Below are 23,244 nucleotides of genomic sequence, written 5' to 3' on the forward strand. Positions count from 1 at the left end.
TCTTTACTTGTAATTGGAAAAATAACATACCATTAAAATTACATTTTTTAAAAGATGGTTTTTTAAAAAAGAAGGATAGTTTACCATTTCTTTCTCTAATTTATTTTACAGATGAGGAAACTGAAGCAAACAAAGCTGAATGGTTTGCCAGTGTCATACAGCTAATGTGTCTGAAGCCAGATTTGAACTCAGGAAGAAAAAGTCTTCCTAACTCTAGACCCAGCCCTCTGTGCACTATGGTGCCCTCTAGCTGCCTCCTCTTTCCTGATTAGATCTTCCTGACTCCAGGCCAGCCCTCTATAACACTATGGAGCCCCATAGCTGCCTCCTCTTTCCTGATTAGATCTTCCTGACTCCAGGCCCAGCACTGTTCACTGTGGAGCCACCTAATTGCCCTGTTTCTCCTGTACCTTTTCCCATGAGTCTAGATTTTGCCATTTGATCAGAAAAAGGAAAGACCAATTAGTCCCTTCAAAAGACAGTGAATGTCAAACACAAAGCCCTCCCTCTGTTGATTGACTTAACTTTGTACACATGTTGTGAGACATTCCTACTCAGCAATATTGTATTCTTCTTGTGAAGGGGGATTGCTTTATTTTTAATATTTATGTTGTAGGTGGCTAGCACAGTTTCTTGCACAGAGTAGGCACTTAAGTGCTCCTTGAATTCAATTTGAATTGAACTTAATGTTTTTAATTAAAAATGCTAAAAGTTTGAAAAGCCATAAAATGAGCCATAAAGTGGCTCATATTCAGGGAATATTGTTGTCATCACTATAAGCCATCCTTAGTGACATGGCTTCTTCATAGCTGGCCAGACTGATTTCCATCAAAACATAATTTTCTTAGGGGCGCACCTCAGCTGAAGAACCAACTACTTCTAATCCCATTAGATAAAAAATTTTCTGCCTGGTTTTCAACACTGTTCACATCTCGTCCCTTCCTGATTCTAAAGGTCCTTCTCTGTCCCCAAGTCCCTGCTGCTCTGACAACCCTCATCCGTAAGAATTTCCTAGGTGCCGTGGCTACCTTGCACTGTGCTAGGTGCTGGTGATAGAGCACAGTCCTTGGCATTGGGACAAGGAGACTACTTCATTAATTCCTCAATGGAGATGAAGCATCAGCAGCAAGGGAGATCACTGTGCTGTGTGCTGCCCTCTGTTCTGCTTGGATTGCATCTTAGAGCTTCTCCAGGGTGCCTTGCTGACTCATCCCCAGAGGACTTTCTTTAACCCCTCAAGCTTGGAAAGTCACCTCACCTCTATCTGGACTTAACACACATTATCTTCCACCCTGGGGCTTTTCCCTGATTGGTCCATTCCTCCAGATCTTTCATTTTAAAAGCCCCAAAGAGCAAGACTGGCTTTCTTTCTGCTTGACTAAGCTTTGCACAGTGCCAGATAGATGGTAAGTGCTTGTTGACTTGGCTAATGTTATGTTTGGTCCTGGATACATTTTAAGAAGCAAACTAGAGGGAGAGCCTCCAGGAAGAGACCCAAGTAAGACATGCCACAGGGAGGTCATAGATCAGAGATAAAATACAGCCCCAAACACCAAGGCCCAGGAGGTCAAATGATTTGTCCAAAGTCACTCAGATAGCCAGCATCAGTGGCAACATTTGAACCCAGTTTCTCTGACTCTGGGATTAGAGCCCTTCCCTCTACTACATAACTCACATGGGGAAACTAAATTTTGAAAAGAAAAGATTTAGATGATAACTGCTAGGTATTAGGGTGGTATCTGGAATATAGAAGGTACCTCATAAATGCTTATTGATTTGATTTTAGGTATATGAAGGAGAGAGAGGGATTAGGTTTGTTGTGTTTGGCCCCAGGAGGTAGAAATAGACTGAGTGGATGGAAGCTGAAGAGGCAGGTTTCCTGAAGACTTGCTAAGGATTAGGGCTGTACAGAAGTGAATGGTCAGCCACTTCAGGAAATAATGACCTTTTAGAGTGGAAGCTGGATGATCATATGTACTGAGTGTGTTTGAGAGGATATCTGTATGTCTGGTTGGATTGTCTGCCCACCAAGAAGTCATTTTGCTTCTTGAAGATCTCAGCTTCCTTATCTATAACATTAAGGAGTTGGACTAGATGATTTGTCAGCAAGTATTTATTAAGCACATACTATATTCAGGCACTATACTTCTTGCTGGGGATACAAAGAAAGGTAAAAACAACAGTCTCTGCTCTTAAAAGTCTGTAAAAATCCTCCCCACTCTGACATTATGTATTCTAAGATCCCTCCCAGCTCTGACATCCTATGTTCTAAGAACTCTCTCAGCTCTGACCTCCTGGGTTCTAAGGGTCCTCCCAGATCTGACCTCCTGGGTTCTAAGGCTCCATCCAGCCCTGACCTCCTGGGTTCTAAGGGCCCTCCCAGCTCTGACCTCCTGTGTTCTAAGGGCCCTCCCAGCTCTGTCCTCCTGGGTTCTAAGTGTCCTCTCAGCTCTGACCTCCTGGGTTCTAAGGGCCCTCCCAGCTCTGACTTCCTGGTTCTAAGGCCCCTTCCAGCTCTGAAATTCGCTGTTCTAAGGGCCCTCCTAGCTCTAATATCCAATGTTCTATGAATCTATTTAAGCCTTTTTTCTAGAGGGGTGAAGATTGGGGAGGAGTTTGGCACATTCTGAGAAGTGAGCCAGGTGAGCTGGAATTCCAACTAAGTAAGCATTTAACTATGCCCCCTTTGCCAAAGGAACATAATGTTCTGGACAGTCCACAGAGGTCAATTTGCTTCTTTCTCCAGGGTAGATAAGAAAGAATTCAATGTCACTTCAGAAGATGCTATGTTGGTTGTTGCAGCCTCAGAGATAAAGAATGAGGCTTTTGCAAGGAAGCTGGCCTTATTTTGACTTTGAAAAATCCTGTCTGCTAAAACAGCAGGATTAAAGCCCCAAATGAATGTTCGATCTGGCTGAAAAGTAGTCAAAAGTCCATGAGACCTGATCAGTTGACAACTGAATCTAGATAAAGCTGAGCTGTCTACGAGAGGAGGAGTTCTTGGGGAATGCTGATTCCCAACTTGTCCTACTGATGCACCTCCATTCCTCAGTGCCATACCACTTGAAATATTTGTATATATAAATATACATCCTCCATAATGGAAGGGTTTCCCCTATTTGCATTTTGTCTGTCAGCTTACAGAATCTGGAGGAGTCAAATGACTTAGGTTTAGCCACCTCCAGGCCACTTATTAGCTTTGTGAGTTAGATAAAGTATCTCATCATCCTAGGCCTGTTTCCCTTTCTGGCAAGGAAGGTTAACCAGATAACCTCTTAGCCCCCTACAACTTTTACAAGTCTAACATTCTATTTTGAGAAAAAATTCTATTAACAAAACTGGAATACATTACAAAGAAAGCTGTTAAAAGTTGTGCTTTTGTCAACAAACTTGCTTTGCATAAGTTCTGCCAACTGGGTGAGTTAACTAAACATGCAAAACAGGAAAATAGAGTAGTGCAGAGGTCAAACACTAGGATACCTGTTCGGGCGCCTCCTCAAGCCAATGAAAAAACATTGCTAAGAGGAAATGGGTGACTTTAAAAGATGCACTTCAGCCTTCCTCCCCACCCGCCCCGCCTGCCAGGGGCGGGCAACCACCACCGCAGGTTCTCCCAAACAGGAGTCCGCTTTCTAACCACAAGCCAACTGTCTATCATTACACTGCATTTTAGAGAACACCGCTGATTGGCTGATTCCAAAAAAAGCTATATTCGAATTTAAAGACCAGCCCCAAACAACCTTAGTTCCTTACCACTGCGTGAAAGATAAAGCTTAAGCAAGTGCCAAGCAGAGATACAGATTATGCAAACTTCCCAGCACTTCCCTGAAGGTGAAGGCTAAACTTGGAGCCAGCCAGGGGCCAAAGTGTCCCATCACAGAATCATCACGGCTGATATGAAAGTGACCTTAGAATATAGAATAACATGAAATGTCAGAACTGGAAGGAAACTAAAATCTCTAAGTCATTTTATAATTAAAAAATAATCCCTCACTTAGAACTCCTTGACAAATTATATTCATTAGGTATATGCTAAATTGGATTCTCTGCCATCCCTTTTTTCCTTTTGCCTTCAGTCTTTCTCAGTATCAGAGTCTGTTTCAATGAGTTTTGTCTTCCCAACTGGCAGGCTTGTGGAGGACAAAAGGAAGTCTGGTCCTAGCTCTGCCACTAAAACTACAGGTCATTTAAATCTGGATGTATTTCCTCATCTTTAAAATAAGGGCTCTGGAATCAAAATAACACATTTGCATAGTACTTGGAGACTTTGAAAGTACTTTTTTTGCAATAACCCTAGAAAATAGCTGTTATTACTCTCCCCTTTTCCCCATCTTACAGTTGTGGAAACTGAGGTTCAGAGATACCTGAAACCAAAGACTTAGTAGGTCAGCCCCATCCTGGTGCATGCCCTCATTTCCTCAAGCCTGGACTACTGCAATAGCCTACAGGAGGACCTGCCTGCCCCAAGTCTCTCTCAGCTCCAGTCTAATTTCTACTAAACTGTCAATGTGTTCTTCCTGAAGTCTGGATCTGGCCATGTCATCTCCCCCTTCCCTTCAACTCCCATCCAATAAACTCCAACAGCTCCCTATTACCTTTAGGACAGGCATTCTTGTTTTCTCCCTTCCCTGACCTTTTCAGTCTTCTTACACACTCCCTCCTATACTCTATCACACACTTTTTGAACTAGTGACACTGACTCCCCCGCTGTTCCAAGAATAAGACACACTCCACCTTTCAGTTCTGGACATTTTCACTGGCTGTCCCATATGTCTGGAAAATACTACCTCACCTCCACCTCCCTGGCTACTTTCAAGTCTCAGCTAAAATTCTGGAAATTTTACAGCAAGCCTTTCTTGATGCCCCTTAATTCTAGTGCCTTCTCTTTTCCCCATTTATCCTGTAAAAAAAATTTTTTTTTACTTGATTGCAAGATTCTCAAGGGCAGCGACTGTTTTTATTTTTCTTTGAATCCCTAGCATTTAGCCCTGGGCTTGGCACATATGTATTTAAATGACTGACAAGTGCCTTGGAAGGTAGCTGCTACATATGTTATCACACCTCTCTCCTCCCCCATCTTGCAGCTGTAGAAACCGAGATTAAGAAATACTGTGACTTGTTTGAGACCAAATAGCTAGTAAGAGGCAGAATCAGGTCTGTTTCAAACATAGGCCTCTTTCTACTATATGCTGCCTCAAGGCTCCTTTGGATTTCATATCTTTTAGATTCACAGAGTGTCAGAAAGATCCTTGGTAGCATGTGGTCCAGGGCATAGCTGAACAAGAAATTCCACAACATGCAAGAACACACTAGACAAGCAGTCCTCCAGCCTTTACTTGCAGATTGTTTAGTAAAGGGTAGTCAGTCTGCATCACTCAACTTTGCATCAGTTTTAATTGTTGTTTCCTCATATCAAATCTTAATTTGTCTCTTTACAGCTTTGAATACATTCTGTCCCATTCCATCACTGAGGCCTATAACAAATCTAATCTCTATTTTACATACCTTCTGGGAGATTATCATCCCACTATTTTAACCCTCCCTCCAGTTAATTTTAGGGAAGCTAGATAGTAGAATGGATAGATTTGGGGCCTGAGGGCTAGAGCCAGGAAGATCTAATCTCAGACGCATACAAGTTGATCCTGGGCAAGTCACTTAATTCTGTTTGCTTCAGCTCCTCATCTCTAAAATGAACTAGAGAAAGAAATGGCAAATCACTCCAGTATCTTTGCCAAGAAAATACTGCCCAAAAGGATCTCAAAATCAGACATGACTAAACAACCACCACCAGTTAGTCTTAAATTATCTTTTTGTCTCACTTATGAGAAAACAAAGGCCCACAAAAGCCATACCATAGTGTTCAGAAAGAGACGCCACCACTCCTGCTGTCTGAGTTCCTGCTCTAATCACTAAATCAGATATGTAGTTTTCCCTTAGGTGGTTTTGTCAACTGAGCAATTATCTCCTCATGGAGAGACTATGCTACTATATCCTATAAGTGGGGGAAAAAATTGACCACACGCATAAGAATATGTCATTTCTATTGGAGAAAATATATTTTCAGTGCTCTGTGTCTGGAAAGCATTCAGTGCTTTGTGTCTGGAAAGCTAAGAAAGAGGAAGAAATTCTTTCATTTCAGATAACACAATTTCACTTGAAGATATATAAGCAGCCTAGCAAGACTAAACACTGGACTTTATTGTTCTCAAGGAATAAGCACTGTGTGAGTACTGAAGCTTTTTAATGTATTCTTGGGATAATTTTTCTTGGAACATCTCAGTCATCTTCCAGCTTTACCACTTATTAGCTAAATTCCCTTGGATTCACCTCTCCAGAACTCACTAAATTTTCTCAGCTACAAAATAGTTTTTATGTCATTATTTGCATTACTATCCTCTCTGAGTTGAAGTGAGAATCTAAGATATCTAAGATATTTTTTAAATGATTGGTACACTGCAGATTTCACAGAATTGCTACCTGTAACAACAGTACTCAGTGGTTTCCAAAGCACCTCTGGACAGGAAAAGGTAAGCCAGCATTTTCATTAAGTTTTTGTTGAAATTCAGACTTTATTTAAAAAAAAACTGTCATGAACAATAAATTACAATCATTTCCCACCCCTTTTATAAATTCTTCATAAAATATATTTGACAATATTAAAAGAAAATTTCAAAAGTTTGTTTCATTTTTGAAGTGCTGATGACTATTTTTTGACCATGTGTCATGCTGGTGAATTATTGTAGCTGCTACAATAGTTTTATTGATATAACATCTTACAATAAACACAAAGAACAGGCCACCAGAACTATTCAGTGTGCTACTCTCCAACTGTTAACACCCACTTCATCAGAACGACAAAGTGTCCCTTAGCACCAAGAATCTACAGTGGCCCAGTCTCTCCACATGATAACAAGTGCAAAGCTAACTGTAAGACTCCATATTTTAATTGATTTAACATCTCTGCCACTGCAGTTAAAAAACTTATTTTAAACATTTGGTCTTTAAAAAATTGCAGTAACTCCTCATAAAATGCATTTACCTTGGAGTTCAATTAAACAGTTAAAAATCCTAACTGGTCTTCTTTATTTTTTTTCTTGGGTATACTTGCAGGAATTCTGAAGTACTTGGTTTGGGATTTTTGTTTTTGTTTTTTCTTATTCTTGGGCAAAAAGGCCTGTGGATAAATGTCAAGTCAGCACTAAGATAATCAGCTTAATCATAATGCTGGGCACAGTGCTTATTAAGTGAAGAAGAATGACCCAGACTTTATAATCATTTTGCCTATACAATGGAAATAAGTGTTTTGAAACTAAGATCTTGAGGAAATCCCAGAAATGATTTCCTGAAAAGAAATTCAATTTTACCAAAAAAAGTCTTCCAAAAGTGATAATTATTAAGTACTTTTAGTCAGGTAGGACCAAAAATTATGTCCTCAGGGAAAATCAGACACTAGCACAAAGAAAATGAGCAAAAAAAAAAAAAAAAAAAAATGGAGTCCCGATTGATCACCTTGGGCTCTAAGCTAAAGGGTCTTGGTTGTTCTTTGGTGAGACAATATTACTTTGCTTTTTTCCTGCTACTGATTAAAGCTACATTAGAAGGGTAGAGTTGTCTCTATGGTATTTCAAATGTTGTGATTAGCTTGGTGGAGGAATCACAGAATTGTGACAGAGCCAGTATATTTTCATCTTCAATTTCCAAAACATTTTTTCCTAAAAATATATTTAAAATCTTGCACTTAATCAGTTTCCAAGAACCTAGTAAAGTGGTTTTATTTCAATGAAACCATTTGGCTTTAAATTTTTCAAAACAAAGTCACTTAAATTTTTATCTTTTTAATTTCTAGCTTAGAGCCCTCCTCTTATACTTTGGACTATGAATAGAATGAAAAAAAAAAAAAAGAATGGCAACATTTAAACTTTTGGAAGCTAAAACAACTGAGAAGAGACAGGAACATCAATAGTTTTCATTACTCTAACATGACTTTGACTTTTCACCCAAAGATCCTTACAAATGCTCCTATAAAGATCAACTTAGTTATAACGTCCCAGAAGATTAACCTAGAGGGCTAAAGTTCTGTTTTAGGAAGCTCTCCTTCATTAGAAGTTAACTAACTAACTGACTGATCTAACAGAAAAATAAATTGGAGACAACAATCCAGGGTGATGAAATCAAACCAACTCCTCAAAGACTCCTGATAGTTGTTGCTTCAGGCACAGCAAAATGACTGTACCATAGAGGTCAGTTTCCCCATGTGAAGGATGCAGCCAATGCCACAACATTTCATCTGCTTGCTAAAATGTATACACATTATCTCCCACATTAGAAAAAGGTGATCAACATTTAAGACAACCATATCGCTGTTATCACCATCTCAAAGTAAACAACAGAAAACAGCATCAGTGCCAAAATGGAAGGGACTCCAGTGATTCAACAAGAGACCATATAAGGACAGGCAAATCAGACCATAGGATTCGTTTGGGCTTCCACCTCATAATTTTGAACCTTAGACAACTTCTCCAGACTCAAAAAGTCACTGAATCAAGTACTAAAACTTCATTCAAGCCAAGTTTCCAGAACTACAACTATCCTGTATTCAAGTTTGTACCAGATTGTAGATGCAACAGGTACAGACATGTCCTGATGCTGTGGCCTAATTGGATAACCAAGTGCTTGGTTACTTAAAAGAGTGTAGGATTGAATGATTAATGATCTTGCCAACCTGCTACCACAGGACAGCATTATACTGTAATTAACTCCTTCTGCTACAGGGTACTGAACAGTGAAAACTCAGCTTAAACATATCTCAACAGCTTTGCATGTTATTTACAGCTCAGATGTTGTTTTATGTCTAAGTAGGACACTCTTAAAACCCTCCAAAATGGTGCTTTTTAAAAAGTCTCATAATAATACAAAAATAAAAACTTAGCACAATTTCATGAGAGGGAGGGACCTAGGGAGAAAGTTGGGGGAAGTGTCTCAGTTATTTTTCCACCACTGAATTTACCAGCAAATCCCAAACACCCAAACCCACACCGAATAATTTAAACAGAAGTGGCATTTTTTTCATATGGAATGCAAAATGCACACATTCACATACTTACATATACATAAATATATACATATATGTTTACTTTACAAAGCCTCACAGTTTGCATGACCAGCATGTAAACCATTGTTTCTATGGAAGTTCCTAATACTGACAAGGAATGTCTAAAATACTTGCGACATATTCCCAGAAAAGCTGGACTCTCATCTTTCCTTGGCTCTTAAAGAATTTTCCTGTCAAATTTCTACCAATGGTCATTTAAAAAATTTATACACACATTGGTAATACACATTTAAAACATACTAACAAAACGGCTGACTCAGACTTAAGAAACCTTAAAAAAACACAGTAAAATCTAAACTCTTCAGGTAAGAGTTTAGCCTTATGTATTCCTTTTTTCTGCCACAAACTGTTGCATCCCTGTTCAGACAGAAGCAGCATGTCATCCAAGGTTTTTCCCAGCAATCCATGTGTCACGTATCCCAGCCACTATCTTTAAAAGCAATTTGGACTAATCTAAGTTCTAGCTCAAAAGCGTCAGGACGATCCTGAGGGTTTGCAGCCAACATTTCCTTAATTAGCTGTTTCATTCGACTATTCATGGACTTCTTCTTCACAGGGATGAGCAGTTCCATCTTGGGATTTTCTAAAAGGGCCTCTCCCACAGGCACAATCTCAGTTCCTTGTTTCACATAACTCCCCAAGAGCTCCTTTTTGGTCTCTGTGTCTATGAAGGTGATTCTTTCCAGCATGGCCCAGATGATAATCCCTAGAGCAAAAATGTCTGCTTTGGCTGTATAATGGCCCTCCCAAACCTCAGGAGCCATGTAGAAGTCTGTTCCACATGCAGTGGAAAGGAAGCATTTATTTACACTGACAGGTTCTTCTGGGTTTTGCCCAGAAGCAGAGCAAACTTTACTCAAACCAAAATCAGCCACTTTCAGTGTGGGTTCCAAGTCACTTGTATCCAATCGGCTTTGAGAAATCAGGATATTATCAGGCTTGAGGTCACGGTGGATAATCTGATTCTTGTGCAAGAAAGCCAGAGCACTGCTGAGCTGAAGCATGAAGCTTGTGTTGGTTTTTCGGTTGGGTTTCCGGGATAAGAGGTATTCATTCATGTCTCCTCCATCACAGAAATCCATCACAAACCACAGATAATAGGCGCTTCTGGGATCAAAAGCAATTTCTCCTTTCAGTGAAGTCTCTACAAGCTATAATGAGAGGAAAAAATGTTTCAGTCATCTTTTGCACAGGATACAACATTCTACCACAGGAAAAAAGTTAATAATACATTTCAAAATTTTCATTTACAAAAATGCCTAGCAAATTCTGATGAGTTTAATCTTTTCATATGTGCTTAATTTTAAATGTTCTTGTTCCAACACAATATATTTTTTCCTTAATGAAGCATAGACCAAATCAAATCATTCTAAGCTAAGAGGCAAAGCTAAGTGGCTGGCACATTTCTGCCCCTCACTAGTGCTGAAAACCTCTCATTCAGCAAAAAATTTTCTAGAAAGTCTTGAGTTTCAGAAATTATACTTGGTAGTAGACTTAGGCAAGCCCTTGGTCTTCTCTTCATTCAGACAACCAAAAGGCTATCTTATATGGTCTTTTTGCTTCCGTTTTAGCTCTGACATTTTATTACTATCATGTTTTAAAGGCAAAATGTAAACATTCTGTCATTTTGCCTAAAGGCTCACTGAATAGTTTTTAAATCTATTTTTAAATAATTAAATGTGTATTAGAAATTCAAATAAAATTATTGAAGCCTGTAAATTTTTTTCTTAGAGTAAATTTCATATAATATCCAGCATCTTGGCCTAAAAATCACCACCAACAACATTTATCTTAGTTTCCCATGATCTTTGTTTCCCCATCTATAAAACAGAAAGTCAGACTAGATGATCTGTAAGACACCTTACATCTCTACCATTCTATGATTACAAGTCCTCCAAGTATTCCAAAGTGTTTTTCTATCTGTTAGCTCCTCCCAATAGCCCTAGAATGTAGGTATTATTATTATCCCTATTTTATGGTCAAGGAAACTCAGTCAGATAGAAGTTAGTTGCCCAAGGTCATGTAGCTAGAAAGTGAGGCAAGATTTAAACACTTGAATCCAAATCTAATGTTCTATTTACTCTGCCACCTAAAAGACTAAGCCTCTATTTACCCAAGGGTGTGGTGAGAGTACACCACTCTCTCTGTGTGTGACCCTGGACAAATCATGTAACCCCATTTGCCTCAACACTGGTATCTATAAAATGAGCTGGAGAAGAAAATGGCAAACCACTACAATATCTTTGATGGAATCTCATATGTGGTCACAAAGAGAAGGGCATGATTAAACAATATACAGGATAAATAGGAAATAATTAAGAAATGAAAGCTACTACAGGTAAGAGGGAAGACTTTTTAGATTTTAGTTAGAACTTAAAAGAGCTTAACAGTTGCTCTGCAGAAAAGCAATTTCCTATTCCATTCCCAAAATAGGATTCTATAAATGAAGTAAATACAGTGTGAAACCACAAAATCTTAAAGGTAGAAAGAACCTTACAAGTCATCTAGTCAAATCTCTACCTATTTGTATAAAAATTTCCTCTACAAAAGGTAATTATCAAAGACAGCCTTGCATATGTTTTCCTGTAAATACCACAGAAAGATAAAACCAATAGGAACTAAGGCAGAATTCATACAATGAGAACCTATTTGTAAATTGTTCAGCACTATGCCTGGCAAATAGCAGACATTATATAAATGCTGATTCACTTCCCCTTCTCAGCTGTATTGTCATTCACCCATGGTTTTGCCAAAACTAAAAACTCAAGGTCCAGCTTCTCTTCTGATTTCACATTCTAATTCTGAGCCCTTATTGCCCAAACTCTCTTGTTAGAAGTGATCACTGTGAAACTGCCCCTTCCTAACTAAGGCTTAGAGGTACAGTAGCTTGTTGACTTACAAGAAGCTAAATTAGGGTCTCAAGTTAGGTCTCTTCTAAATCTAGTCCATTTTATACTATAATACTATTTGAACCTCATGGTACTAGGAATGGTCTTTTGTTTGGAATGTTTTTCCTTTTATAGTCCAGAAGAAAATGAACACATTGATCTTTACAATGTAAGGCAAGGTTTAGTCCTGACTCTACTCACACAGGGGAAACTGACAGGAATGCTTCCAATACTTTCTGCCTGAGAAGTACAACCACTGCCTATATAATCAATTCAGTTCTAGGATAGTGATTAATTCAATAAGCACCTAACATGTGAGAAGTCCTTTGGTAGAAAAGAGAAATGTCCCACCTTCCAGGGGCATATATCATGTATCTATAGTATAAACATCAATACAAAGTCTCTCTAGAGTGCTAATTTTGAGGGAGCAGTGGCTCAAAGAAGATCAGGAAAGATTGCTCATAGGAGGTAGTACTTGAGCTGTGCTTTAAAAGGGTGAAGAAGAAGGGAATAAGCATATAATATTTACATGCTTTGCAAAATCTCATCTGATGCTCACAATTCTAAACAAAGAAGTCCACTACTGAAAAAAGAAAAACTTGATGTTTTTCTTTAATCATCTTCTAAGAAAAAATTGCAGGCCCCTCTGTATTTAGTTAAATACTGCTGATTACTTCTCTGAATTAATATTTTCCCATCTGCTAATCATACAATAAGACCTGCAAGTTTCTATTTACACAGGTGAATATGTTTACTTTTCTCTTATGCTTTGACTTGGAAGGCTCTGGGTGAGCCATTTGCACAGTGGCAGTAAATTCTGCATTTACCCACAAAATCCTGAGCACTCAGTTTACAAAAGAAAGCACTTTCTCTTTCTCTTCCCCCCAGACTTAGCCTTCAGAGAGCATTCTTTGAGTCTTAACTATCAGTGCCTCTATTAATTCTTGTTGCTATTTGGCAAGACAAACAGTAGTGAGGTTTTCACTTCTGACCTATATCAGCTTATAAATCTTTTTTTCCTCTTTATGTGTTCATGTGACTCTTCCCACTATTAAAGAGAAAATTCTGGCTTAAGGCTGTACAGAATTCATTAAACTTAATGTGGTTAGGATTTCATTAACTCTCTGAAATGATAAGGTTCATATTTAAATTAGTGACACAAATCAAGGGTACCCAATTTCCTAGAACTATGGTTACTACTTGCTGAGGCCTTTCCCTTTTTGGCTACTCCCATCTCACCAATGCTAACTTTCCAAAGAGTGGACCTGCTGGGCACTCAGTCAGCTCCTCATCTCATACAGGTTGGCAAGTACTATGGGACAGCAGGTGGCTAAGTTATTCTTAGGTGTCTGCATCACAAGTTTAAATAGAACAGTGTTTTTAAACAACTAATGAATTCTTAGCATTTCCCTCCTACGTGCCTATTCCAAATTATAAAGACATCTGTATTTAACTGGAGAAATTCCTATCAGCCTTTTATTCCCCTCATTTTCAACTACACACATATTCTAATACTTCTAGGATTTGATATTTTCTTGGGGGAAGAGATATATTCCCATCACTGATGCTTATCAAAACCCTCTAAGCTTTAGTACTGTCTTTAAAAGATGAGACTCACCACACTAGAGGCCAACCTCTGAGTGATGACCCTCTCTGCAAGGCTGTCTTTGGACAAAAGACCCTAAAGATTATAGATCCTCAAAGTCTTCAGGACTTGGATGGCAATGTCTTTGAGAACACAGTCTCAGCTCTATGCCAATCCCAGCCCAAGGCCAGGATATAGGCTTGGAGTAAATACAGTTTGAGTGGAAGAGGCACACCTACCTGTAAATAAAGAGATGAGTTGGAGCCGTGAGACATTTTCTGCACCATGCCATCTTTTTGTAAAATGCATTCCTCCAAGTGAATCACATTGGGATGCTGGCTCTTGATACTGCTAAGGGCCCAGAATTCACGAAGAGCTAGCTCAACATTCTCAGGGGCATGGCATCGAATTTTCTTCACAGCTACTCGAGCAGAGGTCTTTCTGATGACTGCTTCATATACCACACCATAACTGCCTCGGCCAACCTCCCGTATTAGGTCGTACTTTGGCTGGCTACTCACCATCTTCAATGTCAAGGTTTCTGGAAAAAATCAACAGAGTTCTCATGAACTCAACATTTTCAGCCAGCTTTTCTTTTCTTTATTTAATCATAATATATAATCATACTATTATGTTTAAAAATATCAACATGCAGAAAATAAGAAAATATGTTTATATGGCATGTGTTTACAAAATACTTCATATATCATCTACATATTTTATCCTCACCAAATCTCTGAGTTTTAGCATTGTCATCACCATTTTATAGAAGGAGAAACTTTGGCCCAAAAAGGGATAAGTGGCTTGTCTAAGGTCACAGAACTAGTGTTAGTGTACCCAAGGCTCCAGAGTTCAAATTCATTGCTCTTTCTATAAATCTGAGGATACAGATTCATAGCAGCAAAAAAGAATACTAGTTAAGTACTGAGTAACATTAAGCTTAATTACTAATTGCCAAAAAAATAACTATTTCTTAAGACTCCTAAAAAGAATAATAATAGCTTACATTTCTAAAATGAAAAGTACTTTGAATAATTTTATTTGCTTTTCTAAAAACTTTCTAAGTATCATTATCCCCATTTTACAGATGAAGAAACTCGGGGTCAGAAACATGAAATGACTTGTCCAAGATATACAATAATAACTGGTGAAGCTGGGACACTGATCCAGTACTGTTTCTACTACACCATCTATTACTCAAGGAAGCTGTAATTTACTCCCTTGTTTCCCTCCCTCCTCTCCAAACCAGAAGTGTTAGAAGCACAATTAACTTTTGCTTCAGGGTCTGAAAGTGAAACTGACTATTCCAGGCATTGAAATTCAATTGTTTTCATTGTCCAGGAACAAAGATAGTAACTATGGAGTAGTCAATTTGATTTTCAGTTTTTCTTATATTTCTGGTGTAAGTCCTGCGCTTTAAAAAAAAAAAAAGAAAGAAAGAAAGAAAGAAAGAAAGAAAGAAAGAAAGAAAGAAAGAAAGAAAGAAAGAAAGAAAGAAAGAAAGAAAGAAAAGAAAAAGAAAATCTGCTTCTAAGAGAGGAGTGAGAGCCATTCCCCTATTCCCCTTTAAACTAAAAGTTGGCAACATGGGATCAATTCAAAATGAGAGGCTATAATAAATCTTTGGAATACTACTTGACCAATAATCTGAAGGCAAAAGCAGGAATTTGCCATTGAGATTCTTATGTGATGAAATAAGGAAAATACTATTTAAAAAATTAATTGCAGAAGTTACCAACAAACTTTAGGAACAGATGATGAGCAAATAAGTAACATAGATTTATACTTTCTCTGTTTAGCCTGTAGATACTTCACAGGAGATAACCCGTCATTGGAGAAAGGGCTCTAGGCCAATGTAGTTGTCCTAATTCACTATTTGCTATGTGATCTAAATTACTTTGTACCTCAGTTTCCTCATTATAAAATGAAGGTTTAAATATTAATGGATGCTAAAGTCCCCCTTCTAATTCAATCATCCTAAAAAATCCTATGAGAGTACTAAACAATCCCTGTAATTCGTATTTGTAATGTAATGTAATTTGAAAAGTGGGTATCAGACGACATGAATGTAAAGAAGATCAAGAAAGAAGCTGGAAATTATTGAGAACAAAGCTAAAATCTCGGAATTTAACTCTTGCCCATACCAATCTGATCTTCCATAAACCCTTCAAATTCTTATTTTTCCTTTCTAATTTAACCCCAAAGTCATCAGATATAGGATTTTCTTCTCATACTATAGTTTCTACTCCTCTTCCTGGATTACCTAGAAATCCACCTAGAACTAGCTTCTCTATTCATATGAAGATGTTAAACAGTCAACAAGCAATCCCCAAACCTTTGTTTGTTGGTATTGCCATGTCAAATGTTAACCTGTTACCCAGAATCATGAAAAGAACTCTGGCTTTGGTTTCAGAAGGGCTGGGTTGCAATTCCTGCTGGGCCACAAACCAGCCAGCAAGTTTCTTCCCTGCTCTGATCTTCAGTTTCTTCTTCTCTACATAGATTTAGAGCTACAAAGAATCTAATCATGTTTACACTTCTACCCAGGATAACAGGATTTAGAGATGTAAAGGACCTTAACCCAATCCTTCATTTTAAAGATGAAGAAACTCAGATTCCAAAAAGTCAAAGTAGCTTCTTCAAGGTGACAAGACAGTACAAATGAAGCCACCAGAATTGAAGTTGAGATATTCTGGAGTTATTTCCACTACACACTACACACACATTGTTAACAGTGAGTGTACAAGCACTTTATTACTACAAAAGGTAGCTGTTAGTATTTAGCATAAAGCTAACCAAGTGTTAAGATTTCTGCAATAAATAGCTATAGAATGCCTACCCACTTTATTATATGGCATCTCTTAATCAGTGCTAATAAACAGTTAACTGTAAAGTGCTATATAAATAGGTTTGTTATTAATCCTCACTTAATGGAATTAAAAAAAAAAACATTTATAACCCATGGTTATAAAATGCTTTCAGACAGTCCTCAAAATATTTATTGTTTACTAAATGCTGTGACCATAACCTAAAATACTCATATTTAACTCTAATTTATTTACCTGATCGTTAATTCAAGACAATTCAAGAATTTGTTATGCACCCAGAATGTGTTAATACAATTAACTATAATGTGCCGTGTGAATATAAGTTTATGATTAATATTCATTTACTGAAATAAAATACAATGGCTATAAAATGTATTCAGTAAGTTGCCAAAACATTTATTAAACTCCTACTATATGCTATCGACCACAATCTAAAATGTCCGTATTAACTGTGAATTGCCTTTATCCGATCATAATTAAGTCAGACAAACATTTATTAAGCACCTGCTATGTGATAATAAGCATTGGTGATACAAAGAAAGGCAAAAGCCAGCCCCCGCCCTCTAGGAGCTAACGAGTCTAATAGGGGAAGACAACATGCAAACAAGTATGTACAAATGAAGTAAAGTCGGGGTAAATGGGGGATCCCTAGCAGAGCGTATGCCCACAGAGGATAAACAGCTTTTACTAGTGTCTCTAGGATCTTCACGACCACCTGGGGCAGGGGGGTGGAGACAGGGTGCACGCAGGCACTTGGGATCCCCAACTTGCCCACGGAGGCGGTGGGTCCTGGGACTCGGGCTGCTCGGGATCCTGGCGCTGTCCTCGCGCGGCGGCCGCTGGTCAGAGCCTTGCCCAGCCGCCGGACAGGCGGGCAGACACCTGCCCGGACTGAGGACTGCGCTTCCGTACTCCGCCGACTCTGGGCCCCTCTCATTGGCTAACGCGCCCGGCCCTCCCCTCCCCTCCCCCTCATGCAACTCCAGTGACAGGAGGGGAAAGTCTGGGGTCCCGGCGCACCCCAGGGAGCGGGAAGGAGGTGAGAGAGCGTGGATTATCAGAGTTGAGGGAGAGAGCGCGGAGCACTGAATGCCGGGGCCAGCCGGGGGCCTCCGAACCGGGAATGTCAGTGCAAGGAGAACCCTAGGAACATACAGTAGGACTGAGAAATGGTGACGGGCCAGACCGACTCCCGAGTGCTGCTGCCGCCGCCCCCCTTCTAGACAGCCGGGGAAACTGAGGATCAAGGTCACGCGGGCCCCATAGAACCGCGGATGCTTCAGCTGCGGAGGGAGGAGTAGATGCACAGCGCTTCCCGGCCCGAGGCCGCCGGGCTGTCAGGTCCAGCACGGGGTAGGGGAGAGCCAGGGCCCTAGCTTCCCTCAGGCGGGCCGGGCCGGGACCGGGCAATGGGCCGCCTGAGGGGGGCCGGGCCGCCGTCCAGACCCCAGGACGTCCGAGTTCCGCCCAGGTAGGCGGACCCAGGAGGCAGAAGGCAAGGGCTCCCTCCCTAGTCCGAGAGGTTTCTTTACCTCAGGGTCGCCGCCGCCGCCTCTCCTTCTCCCGGGCTCTGCAGGCCGCCATTATCAGGCTCCTCGCGCCGCCGCCGCAGCCAGTCCGAGGCCGGCGCGCGTCCCCGCGTGCGGACACACCCCCTTTCCCAGCTCTAGGACCCAATCTCTCCTGCCCCCCAACCTCCCTCTTCGGCCGCACGAGCGCCTTCCCTCATTGGGTGAGCACATTCCTAGCGGTGTCACTTATTGGTCAGGCGCGCTCCCGGCGCCCTATCCCCGCCTTCCTTCTTCCTTTTGGTTCCAAAGAGCCCTCGCGGCAGTAGCACTCAGCTGGCGCGAGGCTCCGGCTTCCAGCTGGGCCTCGCAACCCGGAGACTGATTCTGTGCACGCGCTGAGGAACGCACCACTCGCGCCCTTCCCCACAGGGGTGGCTGGGCCCGGGCCGGAGGGGAGGAGAGGGAGGACACCCGCGGGGCTTTATCTCCTCATCTGCCCAGTGGCTATTTCCCGCCGGCATCCGGAGCCCAAAGGACCGCCCCTGGAGGACGGTCCGATCCGGGCTCGTCCGGCTCTGTAGCGGCTTGGACTCCGGCCTCATGCAGAACCCCGAGCAGAGCCGTCTCGCCCGTCCCCGCCCGGGCACCTACCGTGCGACTGACTTTTTTTCTGCCTTCACCCCACTTAAATGCCTTTTGCATTTTCCTCTTCGGCAAGGTGCTGGCGCCTGCGGGGCTCTGGAGGAGAGAGCGCCCGGAGAAGGCGCGGCCTGGATCGGGGAGAACCGGCATCCGCCTCGCGGGAGGAGAGCGCCCTTTGTGACTGGGGCACGCTCATACGCGCTTGTTGCCAGAGGCGGCGGCGGGAGGCCGGGGGCTGGGTGCGGGGTGCATTCCGTCTGGGAAAATCCGTTCCCCTGCTTCCCGTTCCTCCCCCGGCGGCGCGTTGGTATCTCCCTTAAAGAAGCAGGGGCCTCATTGTTCTCCCGGCTCAGGGGGCCCGGAGGAACCCTCTGCATTGCAGCGGGACTTCTGGGCTGACCCTGCTAGGCTTCCCTCTTCGCTGGAGCTGCACGTCTCGGGGGCGCCTTCGGGGAATGCAGGCTTGGCTCTGGAGCGGGCATCAGTCAGTCTGTTAACATTTACTAAAAGCCTACTACGTGCCAGGCAACGTGATCCACCCCAACTTTCAGCAGGCTGTATCGCCTACTGTGTGCGGTGACAATGTGCTAGGAATACAAAGAAAAGCAGAAAGCAAGTCGGTTCACCACCTTAGTGAGGGCCAACTTGCAACTATGTTACCAAAGTGAGATAGACTGGGTAATTGGATGATCCTTTGAGAGAAGGCTCCACTGTGAAGAAACATCTGGAAAAATTTCTCGGAGAAGATGGGATTTTAGCTGGGAAGTTGTTCCAACAGTCTTATAAGTCAGGGCCCAGCAAACTTAGCCGATAGCCATTCCGTCAGAAATAAATTGTCAGAGCCAATAGTCATTGTATTAATCACTTGATGAAACCTTTATGGAGCCAATAATCAATCCATTAGCCAATGTCCAACAGTAAGTCATTTCATTACCCAGGAACTAACAGTTAACAAGAGCTGTCAAGTCAATGAGCATTTATTAAGCTCTTACTATGTGTTAGGCACTGTGCTAACCTCTGAAAATAACAAAGACAAAATCAGTCTGCCCTCAAAGAGTTTATGGTATAAGGGGCAAATGACCTGGATACCTTGACATATATACAAAAGCTAGCTATGTTTATGTGGAAATAAAATTTTGGGTAAACTTGGAGGTGATTTCAGAGGGAAGGCCTTAAGGGGGACCAAGAAAAGCTTCTGAGATTTTACCTGAGACTTGAAGGAAGCCAGAGAAGAAAAGAGGATGAGAAGGGAGGAAATTCCAGGCATGAGAGAAAGCCAGAGAAAGTTCAGTTAGGGGGAGGAACTCTTATGGGAGGAACAGCACAGATGAAGTTTGTGTATAGGAGATCAAAATAAGTATAGAAGTGTAAAGTGTAAAATGGCAATCATTCAGTCCTTCAGAAATCAATAATCAATAAACAGAAACCAACATCTTGACTTCTCACAGACCCCAAAAGGTATTCAGTCACCCAAAGTATATAGAGGTCATTTCAAATTTACCTTATATGTTGTCTTATCTCCTCTGTTTGTCTTGTAAAGATATGCTTGTTCCTATTTCTTCCCCCAAGGATGGTTTTGTTTTTTATTTGTGGATTCCAGAATTTAGCTCAATGCCTGGCATCTAGTAAGTTTTTAAATAATTGTTGTTTGATTGATTGACATCAGCCCAAGGGAAATAGATTAAAATTTGCTGTAAGCAACAACAGTTAGCTTCAAAATTCCATTCTGAAGGATTTATGATGAAAAATGCCATCCTTTTTCAGAGAAAGAACCTATGAAATCTGAATGCAGATTGAAGCTTTTTTTTTTTAACTGTCTTTATTATACTTGTTGAGTTGGTTTTTTTGAGTCTTTGGCATGTGGATATACACATATAAAGTATATCAAATTGTCTTCTGAAGGGAGAAGGAAGGGAGGAAAATAATTTGGAACTCAAAATTTTAAAAAATCTTTAAAAGTTTTGTTTACATGTAATTGAGAAAAAAATAAAAATTAAATACTAAAAAACCCAAAAAAAACACAAAACTGCTGTCCTGAGAACTAGAGTTTCTGTTCATGATGAAGTCAGACACTAAAGCCATGCTCAGAGTGTTACCAGCAGTAGGCGGTGGCATAGTGCATAGAGTGCTGGGCCTGAAATCAAGATTTATCTTCTTAAATTCAAATCTAGCTAAGGCGCTAGCTGTGTGATCCTGAGCAAGTCATTTCAGCCTCTGTTTCCTCATCTGTAAAATGAGCTGGAGAAGGAAATAGGCAAACCACTTCAATATCTGCCAAGAAAATCCCAAATGGGATCTTGAAGAGTTGGCAACAAATGAAACAATTGAACATTAAAAATCTCAAATCTATCAAATTAGGTAACATGACAAGAGGAAAATGAGAAGTATTGGAGGGGATATGGGGAAATTGAGACACTAATAGATGTTGGAGGCATTGGAAACTGGTCTAACAATTCTAAAGAACACTTGGAACTATGCCCAAAGGTCCATAAAACTATGTGTATCTTTGATCCAGAAATACTGCTGCTAGGTATGTATCCTTTCGAAAAAAGGGAAAAGGACCTAGTTGTACAAAAAAAAATTTATACCATCTTTTTATAGTAGCAAAGAATTAGAAATTAAGGAGATGCCATCAACTGGGAAATGGCTAAATAAATTGTGGTATGTGATTTTGATAGAATACTATTATGCATAAGAAATGATAAGCATGATAGTTCTTAGAAAAATGTAGGAACTGATACAAAGTCAAGTGAGTAGAAGAGTATCTCACACAGAAATAGCAATCATGTACTGATGATCTGACAGTCAATGTGAAAGACTTGGCTACTCTGATCAACACAATGATCCAAGACAATCCCAAAAAACCTACAATGAAAAATGTTCTCCATCTCCAGAAAGAGAACTGACAAAATCTGAGCACAGATTGAAGCAGACCTTTCACTTTTTCTTGTCTTTTTGTTTTAAACAACATGACTAATATAGAACAATATCTTGTTTGTTTTCTCAAAGGGTAACAGAAATAAAAGAAGGGGAGAATTTGGAACTCATTTATTTTTTAAAATGAATGTTTAAATAAATAAAATTTAAAAATAGAGAAGTGGGGGGTTCTACCAATATAAAATATTACATTCCTTGAACTGAAATAATTTGTATTATTAGTTTTATTGACCTCTTTTACTTTCTCACCAGTAATCTAGAAAGTCTAAGAAAATCAATAAAACTAAAGAAAAAGAAAAGGAGCTAGCTTCTGATGCAGGTCCTCTCAGGTTCAGCTTTCCAGGTGGAGCACATGACTCTAGTTCCAGGTGGGAAAGACCATATCCATTTCTAATCTTGTATGATGACAACTCAGCCTCCTGTTCCTTAGTGGAGTGTAGCTTGCATGAGGCCCCAGGGGCCTTTATCATTTTTCTGTTTATTCTTTCCTGATTTTAGGTGAATGAGTATCCCAAGATGGTCCAGGTTCTTCAGGTCAGTATGAAAAGTCCAGAGTCCTTGGATTTGGATTGGAGTTGGTGGGTTGTGACAGGTGAAGGAGCAGTTGATTATGGAATTAACTGAGCACAAAGTTCAGGGAAGATTGTTTGAAGTGAAACTGAGGTAAAATGTAAATGTCTATTCAGCAATTTCACAAATTTCTTTCTTTATGAACTGATAAAAACATAAATATGATCTTGTCAATATATTGTACCAATGATTTTGCAAATTGGATTGTTGAATACTATTTTGCAAATTGAGTTGGATTCTATTAATTTATACTTGTGAGTTTTTTTTTGTTTTTTTTTTTTTTTTTTTTTTTTTAGTGTTTGACCTTTTTGTGCGTGGGTAAGAACATATTGCATGTCTCATACCTTATTCATATTATGTGTTGAGTACTTTTTTTTTCAATTTCTCCCTTTTGGGGAAATCCTAAACTTGTAAATCATAATCTAAATTACTATAATTAAATCATTCCAGGATGCTGGGAGGAAGAAGGGAGATTTAAGAGACAATGAATGTGAGAAAAGGGAGTGTCTTCCCATCAGAGACCAGGTTGCCCAAACCATATACTTGGTTTGAGAATAGGAAGAAGTTTCATACTCCAGGCCTTATTGGCCCAACTTTAGTACCTTAAAGCTTGATGTATTTCCAGGACAAATGGACAAAGGTTGTACTCAGAATTAAAAAAGAAAAGTCTTGGCTAGTCTCAGGAAATTGCAAAGCTCCATTAATGACCCCAAGCAATAACTAAAAACAAAGTCCTATCTTTTAAATAACCATATTTATTTTTTAATGTTTTAAAAATAGCGATATTTAATAATGATATTTTAATAACAAAATAATGTTTCTTTGCTGTAAGACTTGTAAGACAATAATGTCCAAAGTATTGAGAATGGATATCAGTCACACAGAGGGTTCTGGATAGTGGGTATGAACAAGATGCAACATATAATCGACAGTAAACTTCCAAAAACACACAGGACTAAGAGATACCATTAAGGAAATACATGAAAGGAAAGCCTGATGGACTGGTTAGCTGTCAAGAGTGAGAAATGATAAGTGAACCATTGAAGTGTTCCAATGCCATCTTTGTGATGTCAGGAAAAAGTAAGGAAAGAACTCTAGAATGTTGGGTGGATCCTCTGAGACAAATTTATGGCACAGGAATGGGTTGCCTTCTGCACCACTGGAAGGGACA

At 40.1% G+C, this 23,244-nt stretch overlaps 1 protein-coding gene across 2 annotated transcripts; it reads right to left on the reverse strand.

Moving 5' to 3' along the window:
* Window positions 1–6,538: 6,538 nt before the first annotated feature.
* On the reverse strand, window positions 6,539–22,336 carry PDIK1L (PDLIM1 interacting kinase 1 like). 2 transcript variants are annotated; one of them, XM_051988161.1, is made up of 3 exons: window positions 18,576–22,336; window positions 13,825–14,126; window positions 6,539–10,263 (listed from the first exon to the last, which is right to left on the reverse strand). In XM_051988161.1, exons 2-3 carry the CDS (start codon window positions 14,107–14,109, stop codon window positions 9,523–9,525), a joined length of 1,026 nt encoding a protein of 341 aa, XP_051844121.1. In that variant the 5' UTR covers window positions 14,110–14,126; window positions 18,576–22,336; the 3' UTR covers window positions 6,539–9,522. The 2 variants fall into 2 exon arrangements, with proteins under 2 accessions (XP_051844121.1, XP_051844120.1); XM_051988160.1 differs by having other exon boundaries at window positions 17,946–22,335.
* Window positions 22,337–23,244: the final 908 nt, after the last annotated feature.

This window comes from Antechinus flavipes, chromosome 3, assembly GCF_016432865.1.
Source record: "Antechinus flavipes isolate AdamAnt ecotype Samford, QLD, Australia chromosome 3, AdamAnt_v2, whole genome shotgun sequence".
Lineage (NCBI taxonomy): Eukaryota > Metazoa > Chordata > Mammalia > Dasyuromorphia > Dasyuridae > Antechinus > Antechinus flavipes.